This window comes from Mastomys coucha, unplaced genomic scaffold (genome assembly GCF_008632895.1).
Source record: "Mastomys coucha isolate ucsf_1 unplaced genomic scaffold, UCSF_Mcou_1 pScaffold15, whole genome shotgun sequence".
In the NCBI taxonomy this organism is placed as follows: domain Eukaryota; kingdom Metazoa; phylum Chordata; class Mammalia; order Rodentia; family Muridae; genus Mastomys; species Mastomys coucha.
In genome coordinates, this window is record NW_022196897.1 from 25,110,870 (window position 1) to 25,129,676 (window position 18,807).

At 34.9% G+C, this 18,807-nt stretch overlaps 1 protein-coding gene across 2 annotated transcripts in view; it reads right to left on the reverse strand.

Annotated features, from left to right (window-relative positions):
* Positions 1–2,560: 2,560 nt before the first annotated feature.
* Rc3h2 (ring finger and CCCH-type domains 2) overlaps positions 2,561–18,807 on the reverse strand; it is a 51,664-nt gene continuing 35,417 nt past the window's right edge. Inside the window, exons 12-22 of one of the 2 annotated variants that reach the window (XM_031370053.1) lie at positions 18,294–18,508; positions 15,000–15,433; positions 14,240–14,407; positions 11,267–11,413; positions 10,717–10,930; positions 10,267–10,351; positions 9,930–10,011; positions 9,709–9,843; positions 9,466–9,573; positions 9,238–9,367; positions 2,561–7,897 (exon numbers count right to left, since the gene is read on the reverse strand). In XM_031370053.1, the coding sequence (XP_031225913.1) occupies positions 7,869–7,897; positions 9,238–9,367; positions 9,466–9,573; positions 9,709–9,843; positions 9,930–10,011; positions 10,267–10,351; positions 10,717–10,930; positions 11,267–11,413; positions 14,240–14,407; positions 15,000–15,433; positions 18,294–18,508 (1,747 nt within the window). In that variant the 3' untranslated portion in view covers positions 2,561–7,868. Of the gene's footprint in view, positions 7,898–9,218; positions 9,368–9,465; positions 9,574–9,708; positions 9,844–9,929; positions 10,012–10,266; positions 10,352–10,716; positions 10,931–11,266; positions 11,414–14,239; positions 14,408–14,999; positions 15,434–18,293; positions 18,509–18,807 lie in introns of both variants that reach the window. The other variant, XM_031370052.1, reaches the window with a different exon arrangement.

Genomic DNA, 18,807 nt, shown 5'->3' on the forward strand with positions numbered 1-18,807 from the left:
GAAATCCGCCTGCCTCTGCCTCCCAAGTGCTGGGACTAAAGGTGTGCGCCACCACCGCCCGGCGGCAAAATGAATTTTTAAGGAATTCATCTAAGTTGAGCTTCAGAGTATAAATCATGTTCTTCAGAGTAGACAAGAATACCAGCTTATTTCTCAATATTTCAGAAATAAAACTATATCCACACAAAAGCATTTATATAAATGTTCATAGCAGCTTTATTTGTAATAGTAAAAAAATTGAGACAACTTAAATGCCTTTTAATGGATGATGGGTAAACAAACCACGGTATATCTATACCATGGTATACTATTCAGCAAATAAAGAAACAAACTAGTAATACATGCAACAACTTGGATGGAGTTCAAGGTACTTGTGCTGAATTCTGGGGGAAAAAAGCCAATTTCAAAAGATTACATATGGTATAATTTCATTTGTTATTTATTATAACACTGTCACCGTGACAAAATTACAAAGATGGAGAATGGGGTTTAGAGTATGGGAAGAAAAACAACATGAACCTAAAAGGGCTAAAAGAATGAATGAAAGAAAACAGTTGTCATCTTAGTAATGGCCTTTCCACAAACTTACACTTGAGAAAATTGCACAAGAACCACCTATACACCCCAGTGCTTGGGTAGGCATACACAGGTGAATACATACAAAAATGAGGAGGTATAAATAAGGTCTATGGATTGCATACATCAGTTTTCTGGTTCTGATATTGAACTAGTTATGTAAGATACTACAATGGGACAAACTATGTAAAGGGTACATGGTAATGTCTGTACTTTCTGTAACTTCCCCTAAATCTGTAACTATTTAAAAATACAGAGTTTAAAAAAATACTTCTATTGATCTCCATTCCTTTGGACTTAGGTTTATCTATTTTAAACTACACCTTTCCTTACTTTCCATCTGATCCTCACTGAGGTTGGGTTTTGAGAAAAGACCTGGAAAAAGACCTGGTCATATGGGCATCTGAGCTACTCTGTTAAGCATATAATTTTATCTACTTATTTGCTTATAGACAGAATTTCTCTGGGAAGTTCTACCTGTCCTGAAACTCACTTTATAGACCAGGCTGTCCTGTCTCTGCCTCCCAAGTATTGGGACTAAAGGTGTGCACCACCACTGTCCTGGTAAGCATATAATTATTTCAACAGGTATTAACCATAAATCTCCCTGAAATTTCATTTTCCTCATGACAGTTCCTTTCCTTGCTGGATGCAAGGGTATAAACCTATGACCTCAACACTCAGGAAACTATTAGTTCGAGGCCAACTGGAACTACACAAGACCTTGTAATAACTCCCATCCTCAGCCTAGATCATTTCTTCATGGCTTTTCTTCCTTTTTGCTATACTCTGAAGTCACTCTGTGACTTATTCAAGACTGCATGTAACAATTATATCTGTCCTTAGTTTGTAATCCTTAAACAAATTTTAATCCCTAATAACGTATAGATGTCTAATGTTTTTTTCCACAGCATATCTGTTAGTTGTTCTTCCCTATCCCCAGTCGTGAAGCTCATCTCTTCCTCCACCCCTGCTTGGTCATGTAACACTTCTTACCTACAGTGGCCTCCTTGCTGGTCTATCTCTAGCTGTATCTTTTACATCACTGCCAAAGTATCCTTTCTAAAATCTTAAAGTCATTCAGCTTATAACTTCCATGATATTCAATGTCCATCTACCTCTTCTAGCAGTGTGAACTTGAGCAAATTCTCAAAAGTATCTGTATCCTTTTTCTTGTCTGGAAATGGTGACAACTATCTACAGTATAACACTTAGAACTCTGAGAATTGGCTGTTTTTTTATTAGTCAGTGAAGCCCCATCTCTTAATCACACTTTCTACTTAAGTGAAAATGGATCCAACTACCATCACCATTACCTTTTTGAAAGAGAGAAAGACAGCAGAACTCTGACTCTATTACTTTCTGATTATAAGATTTTTGGCAAATTATATAACATCTCAAATATAAAACAATTAAAATACAAAATAGATGTAAAGATCAAGTGGGTCAGGAAGGTAATCTACTGGCAAAAAGGTTATGCAGGGATTTAAAGTCTAGACCAGAGGTGGTCTCACAGAAGAACCTCCTCTTGCTCAATGACAACTGGCCCCTTTGAATGTCGCTCTCAGAGCTATTCAACCTGGTTTTTCCCATTCTACACTGAGCATCCAGGGAAAGGGTTCATTTCATTAGCCTCATCTTAAAAGACCAGAAGAGATGGGGGCTTAGGATACATCAGCTGGGTGAATAAATAAAGGTACTCTGGGGTCATTAAAAGTGGTGCTAAGATTTAGGCCATCTTTAACATTTTTTTTTTTCTGAAGCCTTACAGAATGACTTTGTCCTATTTATGCATCTCTCCTATCTGTCCCAAAGGCTGTAAGTTCAGTATTATGTATTTTACACCATTTCCCATTTAGAAAGTGCTCTGTATTGAATGACATGTCAGACAGAATTAAGAAATATTTCAACTTCTTTGGGTCTATTTACTTCCCAATGATATACCAATGAAGTAGGTTATCAGTTAAGTCCCTACTTCAGGAGTGTCTTTCCAGCTTTATTAAGATATATCAAGAAAATCAACATAACTAAAACATACCATAAACTTTAACATTAACACTAAGCAAACAACTTTTAAGGTGGACAAATAATTTTATTTTTGTGCATGCAAATACATGTCAAGTACTGCAAACTTTTTCCATCAATTTTCTCTCAAACACTGAAAATCATGATGCTCTATTTTGTGAACAGCCAAAGCTAATATCTCTTCACTTCAGTGCTACAGCAAAAACACACAGAATTCACTCTTTGCTATTCACTATCATCACAACCCTCATTGTTCCATCTCTGCCCTCCCCCCATATACAGGCCTTATAAGTCCTAGCCTTCCCCCCATTTAATCCTATTCCTATAGCACAAAGGGAAATATTACAATTTGGAAATTCAAATTGAAATAAATGGAATAGAATTTATTCCCATATATATTCCCCATTTCATTGTACAGAATTATTTTATAGTTTTAAATAGAAGCTGAGTATATGCCTTAAAAATGAGCATTAAATCCATCTTAGAGATGGTGCCTGCTTTTTACATGATGGGTGTACACCATCTTTAATTTCATTTACATTTCAATCGAACAATAGATTTGCAAAGAAAATGTCTAATACAGACGTAAAAATATTCACACTAAGCTTCACAATCGGTTGTACAATTGACAAACAGGCCTCTTTTCCCAAACTTTCCAGCTAAGCAAATTTATAAAATGTAATCAATGCAACAAGAAAAACATTTCTCTTTCACTTCCAGGGAAAAGAATATGCAATAAACAGTATAAATGCAGACGGCAGTTGCTGCAAGCTAACCACGATACTCCCAAGTGGCTGTACAGTGGGTATGTGCAGTACAAATAAAAGCCACATGTGTTGTATCACAACTACAGTATAATTGTTTGCCCAGCTAAGAGAATGCATGCACTTCCATGCCTTGGGTTATAAAGTGAGGCCTAATTCTTGACAGGTTGATGGAATATGTGCAAATGACCTTGGCTCTTGGCAGTACTAAGTGCAGCCAGTGTCTGTTTTCCACTGGTTTAGGGGATATTTTTAAATTTTTATGTAAGAGAAAAAAAATAATTGCCAGTTTCAGACTTGGGGGAATAATTCCCCTTAGAGTAAAAATAAGTCTCCACTCAAATGTGGGGTGTTCTGATCTGTGGTTTGACTCCTTGTACTCCCTTGCCAGCAAAGGGATACAAAGAAATAGCTAGTGTAAAGGAGTTACTAGCAAACTTAATCTCTAGAAAACGGGATACTCCTTGAGCATGTTCATTTGTGTTCTGCTTGCAGAAGGGGCCCTTCAGTAGAAGGAGTTACAGTAAGTGATCCCATTGATACTCTTCATTCACTAAAACACAAGAACAGTTCTAAGACACTAATATATAGCTGCAATGCAACTTTTCTCTTTAATAATTAGTTACCAATATTGGTGACAGTGCTTAGAAAATGACTCAAAGATATAAGGGAAGAAATACTCAGATTCACAGGTGACATACTAAATCTAATTGTTACAAGTTCTATCCCTGGCTAAAACAACAACATGGGCTTTATCAGATCTAAAATGTAGGGTAGATGTTTTTAAACAATTTTTTCAAATAGTCAAATGATCCCACTCAAAAGTCCTACAAATCATTGCATTCTATAGTCTTCTGTACATAAAACCAGGATGTGCTTTGTTAACTTGGCATCAACTTTAAATCTGGGTCAAAGTGACTAGGATCCATAGCAATGGGAAATTTTAGTTTTTTAATGAAGTTTCATTCAATTCTCTTACTAGAGTACGTAGCTATGAAAGCAGAGAATCCGTGCCACTGGCCTTACAAACTACCTTTTCTTGAAAATTACATTGTACAATGTCCCTACATACACTGACTCGTTGCATGGCACTGAAATAAGTCATAGTGGCAAAGGCAAGAGAAATCTAATTTGTGTAGGTACCAACTAGAAGAAATATACACAGAACTCTTAGAATTCATAAAATAAAAGGAGCCCACACAAAACTAATATTATATTCACAGCATCTGAGTACGGAACATAGACTAGGAACTGGGACTCAGAAAACTGGCAGGGAAAAAAAAATAAGGAAACCTACACAATTTCCTTGCTTTTTCAGACTTCATGCTACTTTTTCCTGATTAGACCCATAGGCAATACAAGCATTTTGGATACCAACATTACAAAGTTTCTGTTCTATTGCATTGTAGACTCTGATCCCAAATGTGTTCATCATGTCATCTTGATAAAGGGTCAAAGTAATGATTGCCCCAATTAAAAAAACCACATTTGAGGTCTGTTTGTACTACTTTCCTCTGTGACATTTTGAAGATGATGGAGCAGGTACCATTTTGAAGACAGGAAAGATGAATTGTTCTTTCTTCTTAAGTGGCAGAGATCCAATAGCCTTATTTCAAATTAAACTCATTAAAACAGATAGTATAGGTTGTCACCACATAAAAGATGCAATACAGAATATGTGAACACAGAAACAATTCCTATGTTGTTAGTGATAAAGAGTAAACATTTAAGAATAAGAAGTTATTGTTTTATGGGATCATCTGTTGCAAGACAAGCACTCTTTTCCTATAAATGTTTGAGACACATCAATAAGGTTAGCAGGTGTACACATACACTGATGAAATGCAGTTTACTGAACAAGTAGGCAAACACCTAAGCATCCCAACCCCTCCAGCAGAGCACAACCACGCTTCAAATTTCAACTTTAAAATTAAAAAGATAAGGTTAAATACACAAGATCAATTTATGTAGTATATAATCACCCTCAGAAAGTGCTGAAGATGTTCGTGTAGTTCTGTTGCACAGAGGGTTCTTTCCCTGAGGGCACATAAGGAGCTCTCAACTGTTAATAGGTCTCTATTTTGTAACAAAATAGCAATTTTAAAATCTTAAAAAAAAATACATTACCTTCAACATGGAAGATCTCACTATTAAATATCCATGAAATAGACAGACTGGTTTACATAACCTTTTTGGAATTACAAACAAAGAAAAAAAAAAAAGAAAGAAAGAAAAGAAAAGTACATTGGAAGCATTTCAAATGAAATAAGCTCATATTTATAGAAAGGTTCTGATATAAATTATATAACAATCATGTTCCTGTAATATCCTAGAGGCTAATTTATAATGTCAGAAATAAGTTAATGTAACATGGTTTAAAACTCTTGTTCCTCTTCATTTCAGGTTACAGAGTGAAATAAATAAAATGTCTTTGTAGGGATGGGGAGCACTGGCCATGGCAAAAAGGTACAGTACTAACCAAAGAAAACTAAGTCAAGGCTACTGTGCTGTTATGTTATAAACAAACATCTTCATACACTTGAGTATTAAATAAATGTGTAAGATCTTCCATACTGACACCAGAATATCAAAACTACCCCTTTGTTTCTCAGGTATTATTTACAACGTATCAGTCACCTTATGAGCATGTTCATTAAGACAGGTATCAAACACCAGTATTTACTCATTCCAATCAAGAAATTTCAGGGAAATGTTAACCCTCCCACCCCTGGAAATGTGCACAAAACTTTTATCAAAATCTTCTCTGATACAATGCTGTGGTTTTTGTAAAATAACTAAATAGCTCAGACGACCAATAACATGATCCTGTTTAAGCATCTTGCTAGCAGGAGAAGCCCTTACATACAGTACACCTGGTGAAAGATCAGCTTGGCTTAAAATATTCCAGTACAATTTTCAGAGTAAACAACTTCACAGAAGTTAATTAAAAAATAATAAAAGTCAAACTAATCTTAAAGAAATGGAGGAAAAACAAAAAGACAAACTATTAGATTACTACCAGAAAGGTTTGCCCGCTTTTGTTTTTAAATACTGACTGAAATTTAAGCTTCAATAAACTACCACCCACAAATCTAGAACAGGGCTAGTTGAACATTCTGCATACTTTCATATGCCAAGTGAAAATTTCAGTCACATTACGGCAGGGCAGAAATTATTCCTGTTTTTAAGTATGGGTAATGTTAGCCAATGTTCTACTACTACATGGTTCAAAGTCTTATCAACCTAACAGACAGAAAACAAGAAAAATTAAACCCAATATGAAGTAACAATAAACAATATCTAACTAAATAATGCAATGAACACCCAAATTAATTTCTTTAAATTAAAGACCCAGCAATTCCATCTTGTTAGTCAGTGCAAACGCTACATACAGGGTTTTCTCAAGAAAGCTGAAAGCACCTGATTCTTTTGCCAAGTCATCAGATTCAATAATGTACAGGCTTAAATCTGCATTTTAAAAAATTGCCATTACATTAGTGCATAATTTATCAAAACTGTAAAAATGATTCTGCATAACTTAGGACAATTTAATATCTAGTATATCAGCTGAAAGACTTAGGCACTTGGTTATATTTTTAATTAATTACTTCAACAAGTAGCCTGTGTATAAATATTAACAAAGCAGAAACTATTCTTGAAAAATGGAAAATTAAAAAATTAAATGCTACAGATAAAAGCACTGCACCACACTTCTACATATAATGCAGTAAAGAAAGCTATTATAACCCTGTAAAACTCTATGGTAAGAACATCTAACTCCACTCTCAAAAAAAAAAAAAAAATAAAGACAAAAAAGAAAAAAAAAACAAAAAAGAAAAATCCATGCAAGTCCAATGAAAAAGATAAATAAAGCAGCTGGAATGAGATGGAAATTTCTCTCAGTGAAACATAAAATAGAAATAAGTTAGTTAATTAACTCTACTTTCACTAGATGTATCATTGTAGGATCCTGCTAGTTTAATAACTGAGTTGTTAATTTACTGTAGAAGCCATTTAAAATAGGAAATGGCTCAGTTACTGCACCGGATTGCTACAAACTCATAAAAAGCTGCTTGAAGCTTAAGTTAAATGTTGTCCAAATTCCAATAATTTCTGGAAAGTGAACATTACCCTAAGTAAAGTAAATTTTCTTCTTTTTTTCATAATGCTAATGCAAGAGGGCTTGAAGTATCAAAGAGTCCACAGGAAATGGATGCCCCCAGTAATATCTTTTTTTTTAAAAAAAATATACATTATATAATATATATTATATATATAAAAAGCTAGTGTAAATGCTTCCATGGTGTGGTCACAGATTTGAAAGCTGAGCCTCCTTTCAGCTGTTAACCATCTTCCCATTTGCAATAGGTTTTAAAAAGTCGTTTTTATCTTCAGACATAACGTGAGTTTTCAGAATGAGGTTGCCAACACTGACAGATGTGGTGATGGGGAGGCAGCTTGCACTGCTAATAGACACTGGGCGTGGCTGGCTAAAGCAAGATGTTACTGGCAGAACTGGTTTTTGCTCCTCCCTGAGAGAAAATGATAGTGAAAGCAAATTAACTTTAAGTACAATTTAAGAGTTACCATATTTGCTCTCTGAAAGCTACTTCAAACTCTAAGCCCACAGAAAAAGCCTATCTTTTTTATTAAAAATGTACTAAATAGGGGCTAAAGAGATGGCTCAGAAGTTAAAGCACAACTGCTTTTCCAGAGGACCTGGGGTTCAACTGTCAACACCACACAGCAGTTCACAACTATCTGTAACTCCAATCTCAGGGGAAGCAATGCCCTTCCTGGCCTCTCTGGGCACAAGGCTTGCACATGATGCATAGACATATATGCAGTCAAAACACCCATACATATAAAAATTAAATAATTTTTAAAATATTAGAAGTCACCAAAAAGGTCATATTTTCCAAATTTAAAAATTAAACTTGATAACTTGTGTCATCTAATCAATATTTTAAGACCAGGACCGAATATATGGCAAAAATTATACAAAATAGCAATATAAATAGCCAAGAACATCATAACTTTTTTTTTTTTTTGGCTTTTCAAGACAGAGTTTCTCTGTGTAGCCGTGGCTGTCCTGGAACTCACTTTATAGACCAGGCTGGCCTCGAACTCAGAAGTCCGCCTGTCTCTGACTCCCAAGTGCTGGGATTAAAGGCGTGTGCCACCACTGCCAGGCCATAACATGATTTTTTAAAACAAGAAACATTCAACACGGGTTTCTGTTTGCTTCAGTTTTTAAGATTTTGTTAAAATAAGATTTATTTTATACATACAGTGTTTTGCTTTCTTGTATGTATGTGCACCACATCTGTACAATGTCCTTGGAGGTTACAAGAGGGGGTTGAATCCCTTGGAGTTACAGATGGTCATGAGCCACCATGTGGGTGCTAGGAACCAATCCTGGGTCCTCTCCAAAACAACAGCTGAGCCACCTCTCTAGCCCCTTGTGGTTTATTTTTAAGACTTTGTGGTTTGTCTTGCTATGGATTTCATAACAACCTAGAACATGTAAACAGAAGATTCTGTCTGTGCTTCTCAAGTATTGAAATAATCTGGGATTTATTTTTCCATCCTATGATCTTCAAGTTTGGTCAAATAACCTGATGTTAGAGATAAGGGAACTTTCATCCCCAAATTAAGTTCTGGTTTTAAAATAAACTGCTTTACTAGTTCAATTTCTCTAAAAACACTTAGAGACTGACCAAATCATTACTTTATTATACAAGGTTTCTCCCTAAATAGAAAAAGGCAAAAAAATTAATCTTAATAGATTCATCTACCTAAGTATTTATCCCCATATCCCCTCTGATTATGAAGGGTCTGTCTAACACTCACAGAGTCACATGGTCTTCACCTAAACTCTGTCTCTTCTGCTTTACTGTGTCCTTTTGGTGCTGCTGGACTGGATGACCATTTTCCACTGCTGTTCCATTGAGCAACTGATCATTTTGAGAACTGATACCAAGTTGTATGTCCAAAATTTCCTGAGAAAATAAAATGTTAATCCTTCAATATGACAGTATTTTATGTGTTTTAATTTGCAACAGAACAAAGCCACAACTTATCCAATTATGGCACTTACTTCAATTTGTTCACTTTGGCCATCAGGTTCATCAGTATCAAGGGCTGAAAGCTCTAACTCAATGTCCCTATCAGGCTTTGTATCTACAGTGTCTTCTGTGTAATCATTCTGTAAATAAAAAAAAAAAAATTAATTTTATACCTGCAGAATTTCTTTTAAATTAAAATAGGAAACCTAATAATATAGCTAAAGAATTAGTCCAGAAGTCTGAGAGTTTACTGCTGAAAGGTTCAGTTTCTTTACCTCTCCATTTCTCAGTTCAATTTCCTTGCTTAGAAGATTTAAAGTAAGGTGACGGCCTTCATCCAAGGAATTCCACTTTTGTTGCATGGCCAGAGCATTAGCTTCCCTCTGAAGAAGTAATGAGTTACTCTTGGCCTCCATGAAGAGAGAAGAAAACATAAGCTTAGCTTTCAATTATTATTTTATGTTTTAAAAATCAAAACTAAATATATAGAGCCTACCTGCTGAAGCTCAATGCTCAAAAGGTCTCCGGTACTGGAATGCTTTCTATGACCAGATAAATCAGTAACAATGAATCTGTCCCTTTAAAAAGAATTATGTTTGCTGTAGTTAAAGTGGGATATAAAACAACCAAAGTATCAATGACTCTATGTTCTTTGTAACTATCACTGAATGTGTTTTAGTCACTATTCCAAATGTAAAATTTGTTTCAGAAAGTTTTTACACAGATCAAATTTAGCAAGGCTTAATTCATGGACAACCAGTAATGGGTTTTATATTTTAAGGTACATGTAAGTTTGAGCATAAAGCAGCTTAAGGAAATGAGAGTATAGTTACCGTTCAATATAGTGTGCTGATGATGTGGCATCGTTACCATATGAACTCCACCTTGAATCGACAGCATTGACATAAGGGACATAATCTGCAGGGAACACAGAGAAACAATTATTAGAAAGGCAGAAAATAAGCCAGACAAGGTGGTACACATCTGCAATCTTAGCACTCAAGAGGCTGAGGTAGGAGCACAGCCACAAGTTTGAGGCAAGCTGGGATATAGAGTGAGACCTTGTTTCAAAAAAATAAAAAGACAAAAGAAAATTTAAAAATCAGTATAAAAATACATACTTTTAAAAATGGCAATCCATTTTTTTCCCACTAGCCAAAAGCTCTGCTTAAACCATTTCATTCTCATATTATTCCAGTTATTAATTGGAATGTTTTCTACCTCACAGGTTAGGAAAAAAAATACATGGTAAAAAATTCCTTGGTATTAATAAAATGGATTACCTGATACACTGATGGGCTTAGTTGCACTTCCTTGGGAAGCAGTTGCCTGGACGGGATCTGTTGTATGGTAACCTGTTCGGGAGGATCGGGAAATTGCACCCCATTTTGAGATAATGGGTCCATCACTAAAGGGAATAATTGGGTCTTCTTCTTTTGTCCTTCTCTGAGCTTCAAATAAATGCACTCTTCTCTTTACATCCCCACTGTCCAGGTCCTACACAGACCAAAAAATACCCATGAAAGAGCTGCTGGCGACTGCTGTAGCTAATGATAAAGTATGTTCTCAACACACATAATTAGGCTTGTCTGGTCAATTTTATACTAACTTTAGATCTCAATGGTATATAACAACTATATTAAACTACGAAACTATGGTTAAATAATTGAAACATTACATAAAATTAGTATTGTTGAAATATTACCCTGCTACTTACAGGTAAGTTATACACAGCCAGAATATAAAACACTAAAGTATTCATTTAAAAACTTCAGATATCAACATTATCTTCCCTACCTCTACCACCCCCTTCCCCAATCAAGCAAATCATACCATTAACACAGCATTTGAATTAGCAATTACGTCTTTGGGCTCTGAATCAATGGCATTTATACAAGAGCCTATGGTGCCACAAGACCAGGGAGAATAATGGGAAAGATGGTCTTCCTCAAATTTTGTGCCACTCACACTCTCAGAGAACTGATTAAAAAAAGAAGGGAAAAAAAGGTAAATTAGTATGAAACCTACATTTACAAGCCCGTAAACTAACTAATACTAAGTAACTATCATACAATTAAAGGATCATGTAGTTAATAATTAAATTCTTTCCCATGACTAATTAAGAGTTGGATATGTTGGCTCACTTTAATAAACATCATTTGGTAGCCTAAGGCATGGAGTTCAAGGTCAACTGGGCTATATATTTGAGTTTCACTCCAGCCTAGCCGCACGAAGCAAAACTTCTCTCAAAATGAATGAGGCGCATAAATAAACAAATCAGCTCTAAGCAATAATATTCATATATAATAGAAAATATCACAGCTCTTTTCCCTTTGTCTTGTAAGTTATTTATTCTATACCTTTTTTCCTTTTGTCTATTAAGTGATCTTTAATTTTTTTTTTTGGTTTTTTGAGGCAGGGTTTCTCTGTGTAGCCCTGGCTGTCCTGGAACTCACTCTGTAGACCAGCTTGGCTTCGAACTCAGAAATCCGCCTGCCTCTGCCTCCCAAGTGCTAGGATTAAAGGCGTGCGCCACCACTGGCCAGTGTGATCTTTAATTTTTAAAACGTATTAAAATTTTAATTATTTAGTATGTATGTACACAGGTGTCATAATGTGTGAATAGAAGCCAGAAGGCAACCTGTAGGCCCTCTCCATCTACCATTTGAGTCCCAGAAATCTGCTGCAAGCACCCTCCTTCCTAAAAAGTCTTACTGGCTGATCCCTGACCAGTACCATACCAAAAAAGTTAACAATGACACACTAATGTGGGGTGATAGACTTGAGAAAAATGAGGAAAAATAAACACAAAACAGTTCATGTCTAAAAGCGATCTGTAACTCTCAAGAGAAGATCGTGAAGCAAATAAAGGAACATAATAAATCATACAGTATTAAAAGGCAAAGGAATTTAATGGCAGCTCTGAAGTTAAGAAAGGAAAAGAACAGATGTGAAAGGGAATGTAAGGCAATATAATAATATTAACAGGACCCAAAAGTAAGGATAATTAAATCTAGTTTACTAATTAAAGAGATAGGCAAACTGAGGAAAAGTCAAACATTTTGTCCTAATTAATGCAATTTGCCAATAGAAGATATGAATATCAGAGAACTTACTTAATTTCTTAAAGTATGCTGCATAAAATAATGAAAATATATCATTCTATAATAATGATATCTCTATCAATCATTGCCACACTGTTTCCCTATTTTGAGGCAGTCTCAGTTTAGTAATACAAATATGAATAAGTTAAAAATGCAGTGTTTTATGACACATTCATGAACATTAAGTATGAATCTCATCTGGTAGTTTCACTTACACTCGCACATGCAGCACTAGGAAGGCTAATGCAAGAGAATTACTATGTGTCTGAGGACATCCTGGGCTACCTAGTGAAACACTGGCTCAACACACAAAATTAGGGGACCGGAGAAATGGCTTAGCAGTTGAATGTGCTTGCTGCTATTCCAGAGTACCAGTTTGGTTTCTACCACAGGAGGGCAGCAAACAACTTTCTCTAACTGCAATGTGGGCATCAGTACATTTGGCATATTCTCTTCCAAATGTACTGATATCTGTCCCCTCTCTCATTCACATGCACACACTCAAGCACACACACACACACAAATATTAAAAGTAAAAGTACATCAAAACACCCAAACCAAGCCCATCGAATTAAATTAAAAACAAATATGCATGTATACCTAGGACTATGACAAAACAACCTAGTGGCAAGAAGTACAAATGAAACAAATTTGAACACGTTAATAATAATGGACATAATATAATTATATGCAATTTATTGTGAGTCTTTACAATTTTGTATGTATAAGCTTTTCCTAATGAAAGATATTTTAAAAACTGTTTTTTTGTTTCTGTTTTTGATTTGTTTTGTTTTCTACCAGAAACACTAGAGATCAGGAAAAAATCAGAGAGTGTGTGTGTGCTAAAATTTTTTTTCTCCAGCCAGATGATGGTGGCACACACCTTTTAAGAATTCCTGAACTTGGGAGGCAGATCTCTATGAGTTCTAGGCCAGCCTGGTCTACAAATACAGTTTCAGGATAGTCAGTGTTACACAGTGAAATCCTGTCTTGAAAATAAATAAAGTTTTTTTTTTCTGTAAATATATTGTAGAGAAATGAAATGAACATATAACATACAATAAAAGAGACAGGTAGAATATAAATCATTCTGTCATAGCCTTATTTTCTTGTTTTGTTATAATAAGAATAATTAACAGGAATGTAAATAGCAGAAGTAATACAGCAGGCATTTCTCTACTTCTTGTGAAACAGAAAAAAAAAATTAGAATTCAAATACCAGCTTCTTATAAGCTAAAAGATCTTACTTAAGTAATTACATAACTTCCCTGGGTTATAACCTATAAGATATGGATAATAATCATCTTCTAAGGTTTTTTAAGAATTAAATAAAATAGCATTTTTAAAAGTAGTTACTAGATATATGGTAGGTATAGATCTTATTTTGAAGCATGCACCAATCAGGGGTTAGAGTGAAGCTCAGTGGTAGAGGATGAACAAGGCTCTGGGTTTGGACCTAGTCTAAAACCAAACAGCAAATATAACAGTAGAAATAGAAAGTATTAAGTCTACTGCTTCAAAGGTTTTGAAATCCTGGTAGTGAACTCTTACCTTGAGACTCTCCTAACATTTAGCCATAGTCTACACACTGTTTACAAAACTAAATTAAACACCATATAAAACCATTCCAAAATATCCAAAATTGCCTTAGTAAAAGCTGTTTGATCATTGTTTTTTGCAGGTTAAATAAAACCTTTCTTACATCTGATCGGAAGTCTACACTGAATAGAGGGGAAGGCGGTGTTGGTGACTGTGTTGCCACAGGAAGTGTTGAAGAGACAGGTGTTTTCTGGGTATGATACTGTGCCCACTGATCTGGCTTTCTTCTTAATTGTTCCTCACAACTGGTCTTCAAATGAGCACAAGGTTCCTAAGAGGAACAAAAGAAAAAAGTTGGTCATCTATAGAATGGTAAATAAGTTTAATGATGCTCTGAGAATAATGTAAACAAGTCTGATCTTGTTGGGATACACACACACTCACACCCACTCATGCGGGGGTAGGGGTGGGTGAGTGGGCGTGGTGGGCGAGGAAAAACTGATTTAGTAGCTAGTGTTAACAAACACTCAGCTGATGTCAAGTAAAATGTGAGAACTCGTTTTTCTAGATTAGAAATTTTACACACACACACACACACACACACAAACACAAATGTGAAGCTACTGAAAAGAGGCCTTGTTTTAAAATTTCTACATCAGTTCCTAATTGAACATAACACTGAACATTGGTACATATCAAGTCTAGTTCTAGGAGCTTTATGGTTTTTTTAATTTAATTCTCACAACAGCCTTATTAATAAGCACTACTCTTATTTCCACCGAACATGAAAAAACAAAAAAACCTGCGCCATGCAAAGGTCTTCTCTAAATCACACAGTAAGGGGGGTTTTTCTGGTTTGATTCAAAACACAAGGATCTCAACTAATGCATGATAGCAACATTTCTATTTTCAACATCACTCACCCTTGGTAAAGGCACAGTTGTCCTTGGGTCATTTGGTGGCTGACAAGCCACTGAATAATATCCATCTAATGAGTTGTATCTTTCCCGTAAAGATGTTTGATAGACAGATGAGTGCATCACATCCATTGGAGGTAAAGAATTGCTTCTAATAATGTCATCTCGTTGGTACATAGCTGGGCGCCAGATGCGCCTGCTGTCATACACAGGAGCATACATTCCAGAGGGTACTGGAGGAACTGGTCCATACTGCTGCGGAGGAGGAGGTTGGTAAGGAGAAGAATTCATTCGATCTCGAGGGGAGAATGTACTGTAATGATCAGCATATGGCATGGAAGCAGGTGGGAGAGAGGACTCTGGAACATTATTGGACCTCACAAAGCGAGGAACACAGGGAGTCACACCAGCTGGTACCGTTGGAGGTGGTGGGTAGTATCCTTGAAAATTGAAAAGAAGAATATTCAATGTAATAAATACCTTAGTAAAAACCAACATTTTAAAATGGTTTAAATCTAAGACAGTCCTGAATGTGAGAAAATACAATCAGCATTGATCTTTATCTTGATATACAAACCATATTATTGTCAAGATACCATTATACTAATATGAACAAAAATCAAACTACAGTGAAGTTGGCAAATGGCAGACTGGTTTCCATTTAGTGAATATTTTGCAGGAGGCTACTAAATTAGTAGTTATATCACTGACTCTTATGAAGCATTTTGGGATCAGAGGTTAGATGATCTCTTTCAGAATTTCAATTATTGATTTTCTTTTCAAATTGTACAAAAAAAAAAAATGTAGTGGCACTCTCCTTTAATCCCAGTACTCAAGAGGCAGAAACAGGTGGATCTCCTTGAGGCCAGCTTACTCTATGATTTCCAGACAGGGCTAGGGCTATACCGATTATCTATCTATCTATCTATCTATCTATCTATCTATCTATCTATCTATCTATCTATCTACCTATCTATAGTGAGACCCTATCTCAAAATAAATACAAGTTATAAAAGCGGGGTTTTAGAGATGGCTCTAAAACAAAGGATCTGAGTTCAGTTTCCAGCACCCACAGAGCAGCTCACAGCCATTTGTAATCCCAGCTCCAAGAACACTGTAAACATGTGTTACACATTCATGTAGGCCAATGCTTATGTATATATAAGAGTAAAATTAAACATTTTTTAAACAATGCAAAAAACTCACAGAAACCATATTTTATACACCATTTCATCAAGGTCACTCAGATTCTATATTTGATTCTTACAAATGACAACTAGTATTACCTAGGCAGAAAAATGAAATAGACTCTATCTCTAACAAGTTATAAAAATTAATTTGTTATGGATTAAAGATTTCTATGTATCACCTGGAACTATAAACTTACTAGAAGCAAACATGAGAAATATTTTAAAGTACTGGAAAACACAAAAACAAAGGCAAATCAGGTAAACAGAACTATATCAAATCACTAGGAAAAAAAAGTAAACAGACTGAGGAGGCAACCCAGAGAAAATATTTGCAAGCTATATATATGACAAATGAAATTAAAAACAAATCAACTTGATATGTATAAATAGTAAATTAAATAAACATTTGTTGAAAGAAAACATTCTAATGGTCAACCAGCACAATAAAAATGTTTAACATCAGTAATATTTTGGAATGTATAAATAAAACCAAACTGAAATATCACCTTACTCCAGGAAGAATGGTTATTATTAAAAAAAAAAAAAAAAAAAAAAAAAAAAAAAAAAAAGCCAAAACAACGATATGACTCAGTTGGTAATGGCACCTACTATGTAGACATAAGTTCAACCCAAGTTCAGTCCCAAAACCTACAAAGGGGAAACAAAAGAACTGACTCATAAATTGGCCTATGACTACAATATGTACACTGTAGCATACATGTACTCCCTTTATCTCCCTCCACAACCAAAGATAAAAAGTATTGACCAGGATGTATAGCAATATGAATTCCTGTATACTTCTGATGCAAATGTAAAAATCATATTCACCTAGGTATATTAATGTTGCAAATGTTAATGAAAATATACCAGTATTAGAATAGCTTTTATTGGCTTTTTAGAATTTAATAAAAATGAGGACACATCATATCAAAACTTATGGGACACAATGAAATCAGTACTAAGAGGAAAACTCATAGCTGTCAGTGCCTCTAAAAAGAACCTGGAGAGAGCATACCCTAGCAGCTTGACAGCACACCTGAAAGTTCTAGAACTAAAAGAAGCAAATACACCTAAGAGGAGTAGACAGCAGGAAATAATCAAACTCAGGGTGAAATCAAACAAACAGAAACAAAAAGAACTATACAAAGAATCAACCAAAGCAGGAGCTGGTTCTTTGAGAAAAATCAACAAGATAGATGAACCTTTAGCCAGACTAACCAGAGGGCACAGAGACAGTATCCAAATTAACAAAATCAGAAATGAAAAGGGAGAGATAACAATGAAATCTATCTTAAAATAATTACTGTTTGTTGAATATTAACAGTTGACAATATTAAAATCCTGTTCTATAAAAAATCATATAAATACTGATAATTTTTCTCACTGTGCTTGAAATTAGCATTTTTAAATGTTTAACTTCAAAGAGTTTTTGCTATTTTGAAATATTTTAAAATATACTTACTGATAAAATAATCTTTCCTAGAAACACTGTTAATCTTTTTTATGTAAACTGATTCTTAGACAATGTACACAGATATATGTGTTTTAAATACTCTCACTATGTCAGGTAGGATCATATAAAGGCTTTTGAATATATTAATGACTTACTTATGCTCTTTTATTATGCTTAACTCCCAAAGAAAATTTTCATGTTTTGAAACAATTTGGTATTCAACATTAGATATAGGATTTTCAGTTATGGATAGTAATATTCATTAATGATATTTTTAGGTTATGAAAGGATATGAATATATAAGTTGAACAATTTTTATGTATTGATTCTCAAAATACTCAATATTATTGTTTGACATACAAAATGCATTTAAATAAAAAAAATTAATAATAAAAAAAGGATAGCCTTTATTGTTCTGTTTTAGTTTTTTGTTTGCCTTGAACTCACTTCTGTAGATAAGGCTAGCTTTGACTTTTCCCTGCCACCATCTGCCAAATGATAGAACTGCTAACTCGAAGCAAAGATTTCTTAGAACAGGAAGAAAACTCATGGGTCACAGAGTGAAATTAACTTAATAATGTAGATAGTCTAGACACACATTTATTTAAGGTAATAAATACATACATTTGCTTCTTAGATTTGACTAAAATTACTTGCCTGTTTGTGGGTATTGTGGGACTTCAAAAGGTATCTGAGTCCTTGGATCTTGAAAATATTGAATGTTTTCAGAATGCTGAGGATACACTGGAACTCTAGTTAGAAATGGGCTGGATTTGGGAGGCAGGGGATTGAGCTCTGTTCCAAAATTAGAGGGCCCAGCGGAGGTAGCTGCTGCATTACTTACAGGAGTCTTGGGTGGAGAACCAATTTTACTGGAGAAAAGACAAAAAAGAGCAAAGGATAACTCGCTATCATCACTGAGACTTCCTCAGGAAAACAATTCATAAAATTATATGGCAAAACTATCAACAGAAAACAAGTCAGGTATTTCGACAGGGGCAAATATATCTGGCAAGAAATTTCTCTGCCTCCTCATACTGTAATTCTCAAGGCCACATAATAACAGATCTCACGTTCTGGTGAGGGTGACAGGATACAAAAATCAACTCCAGGTACTAAAGTGACTTTTCAGCTGACTTGACTCATTCTTTTAAAGATTTTTTTCCTGTTG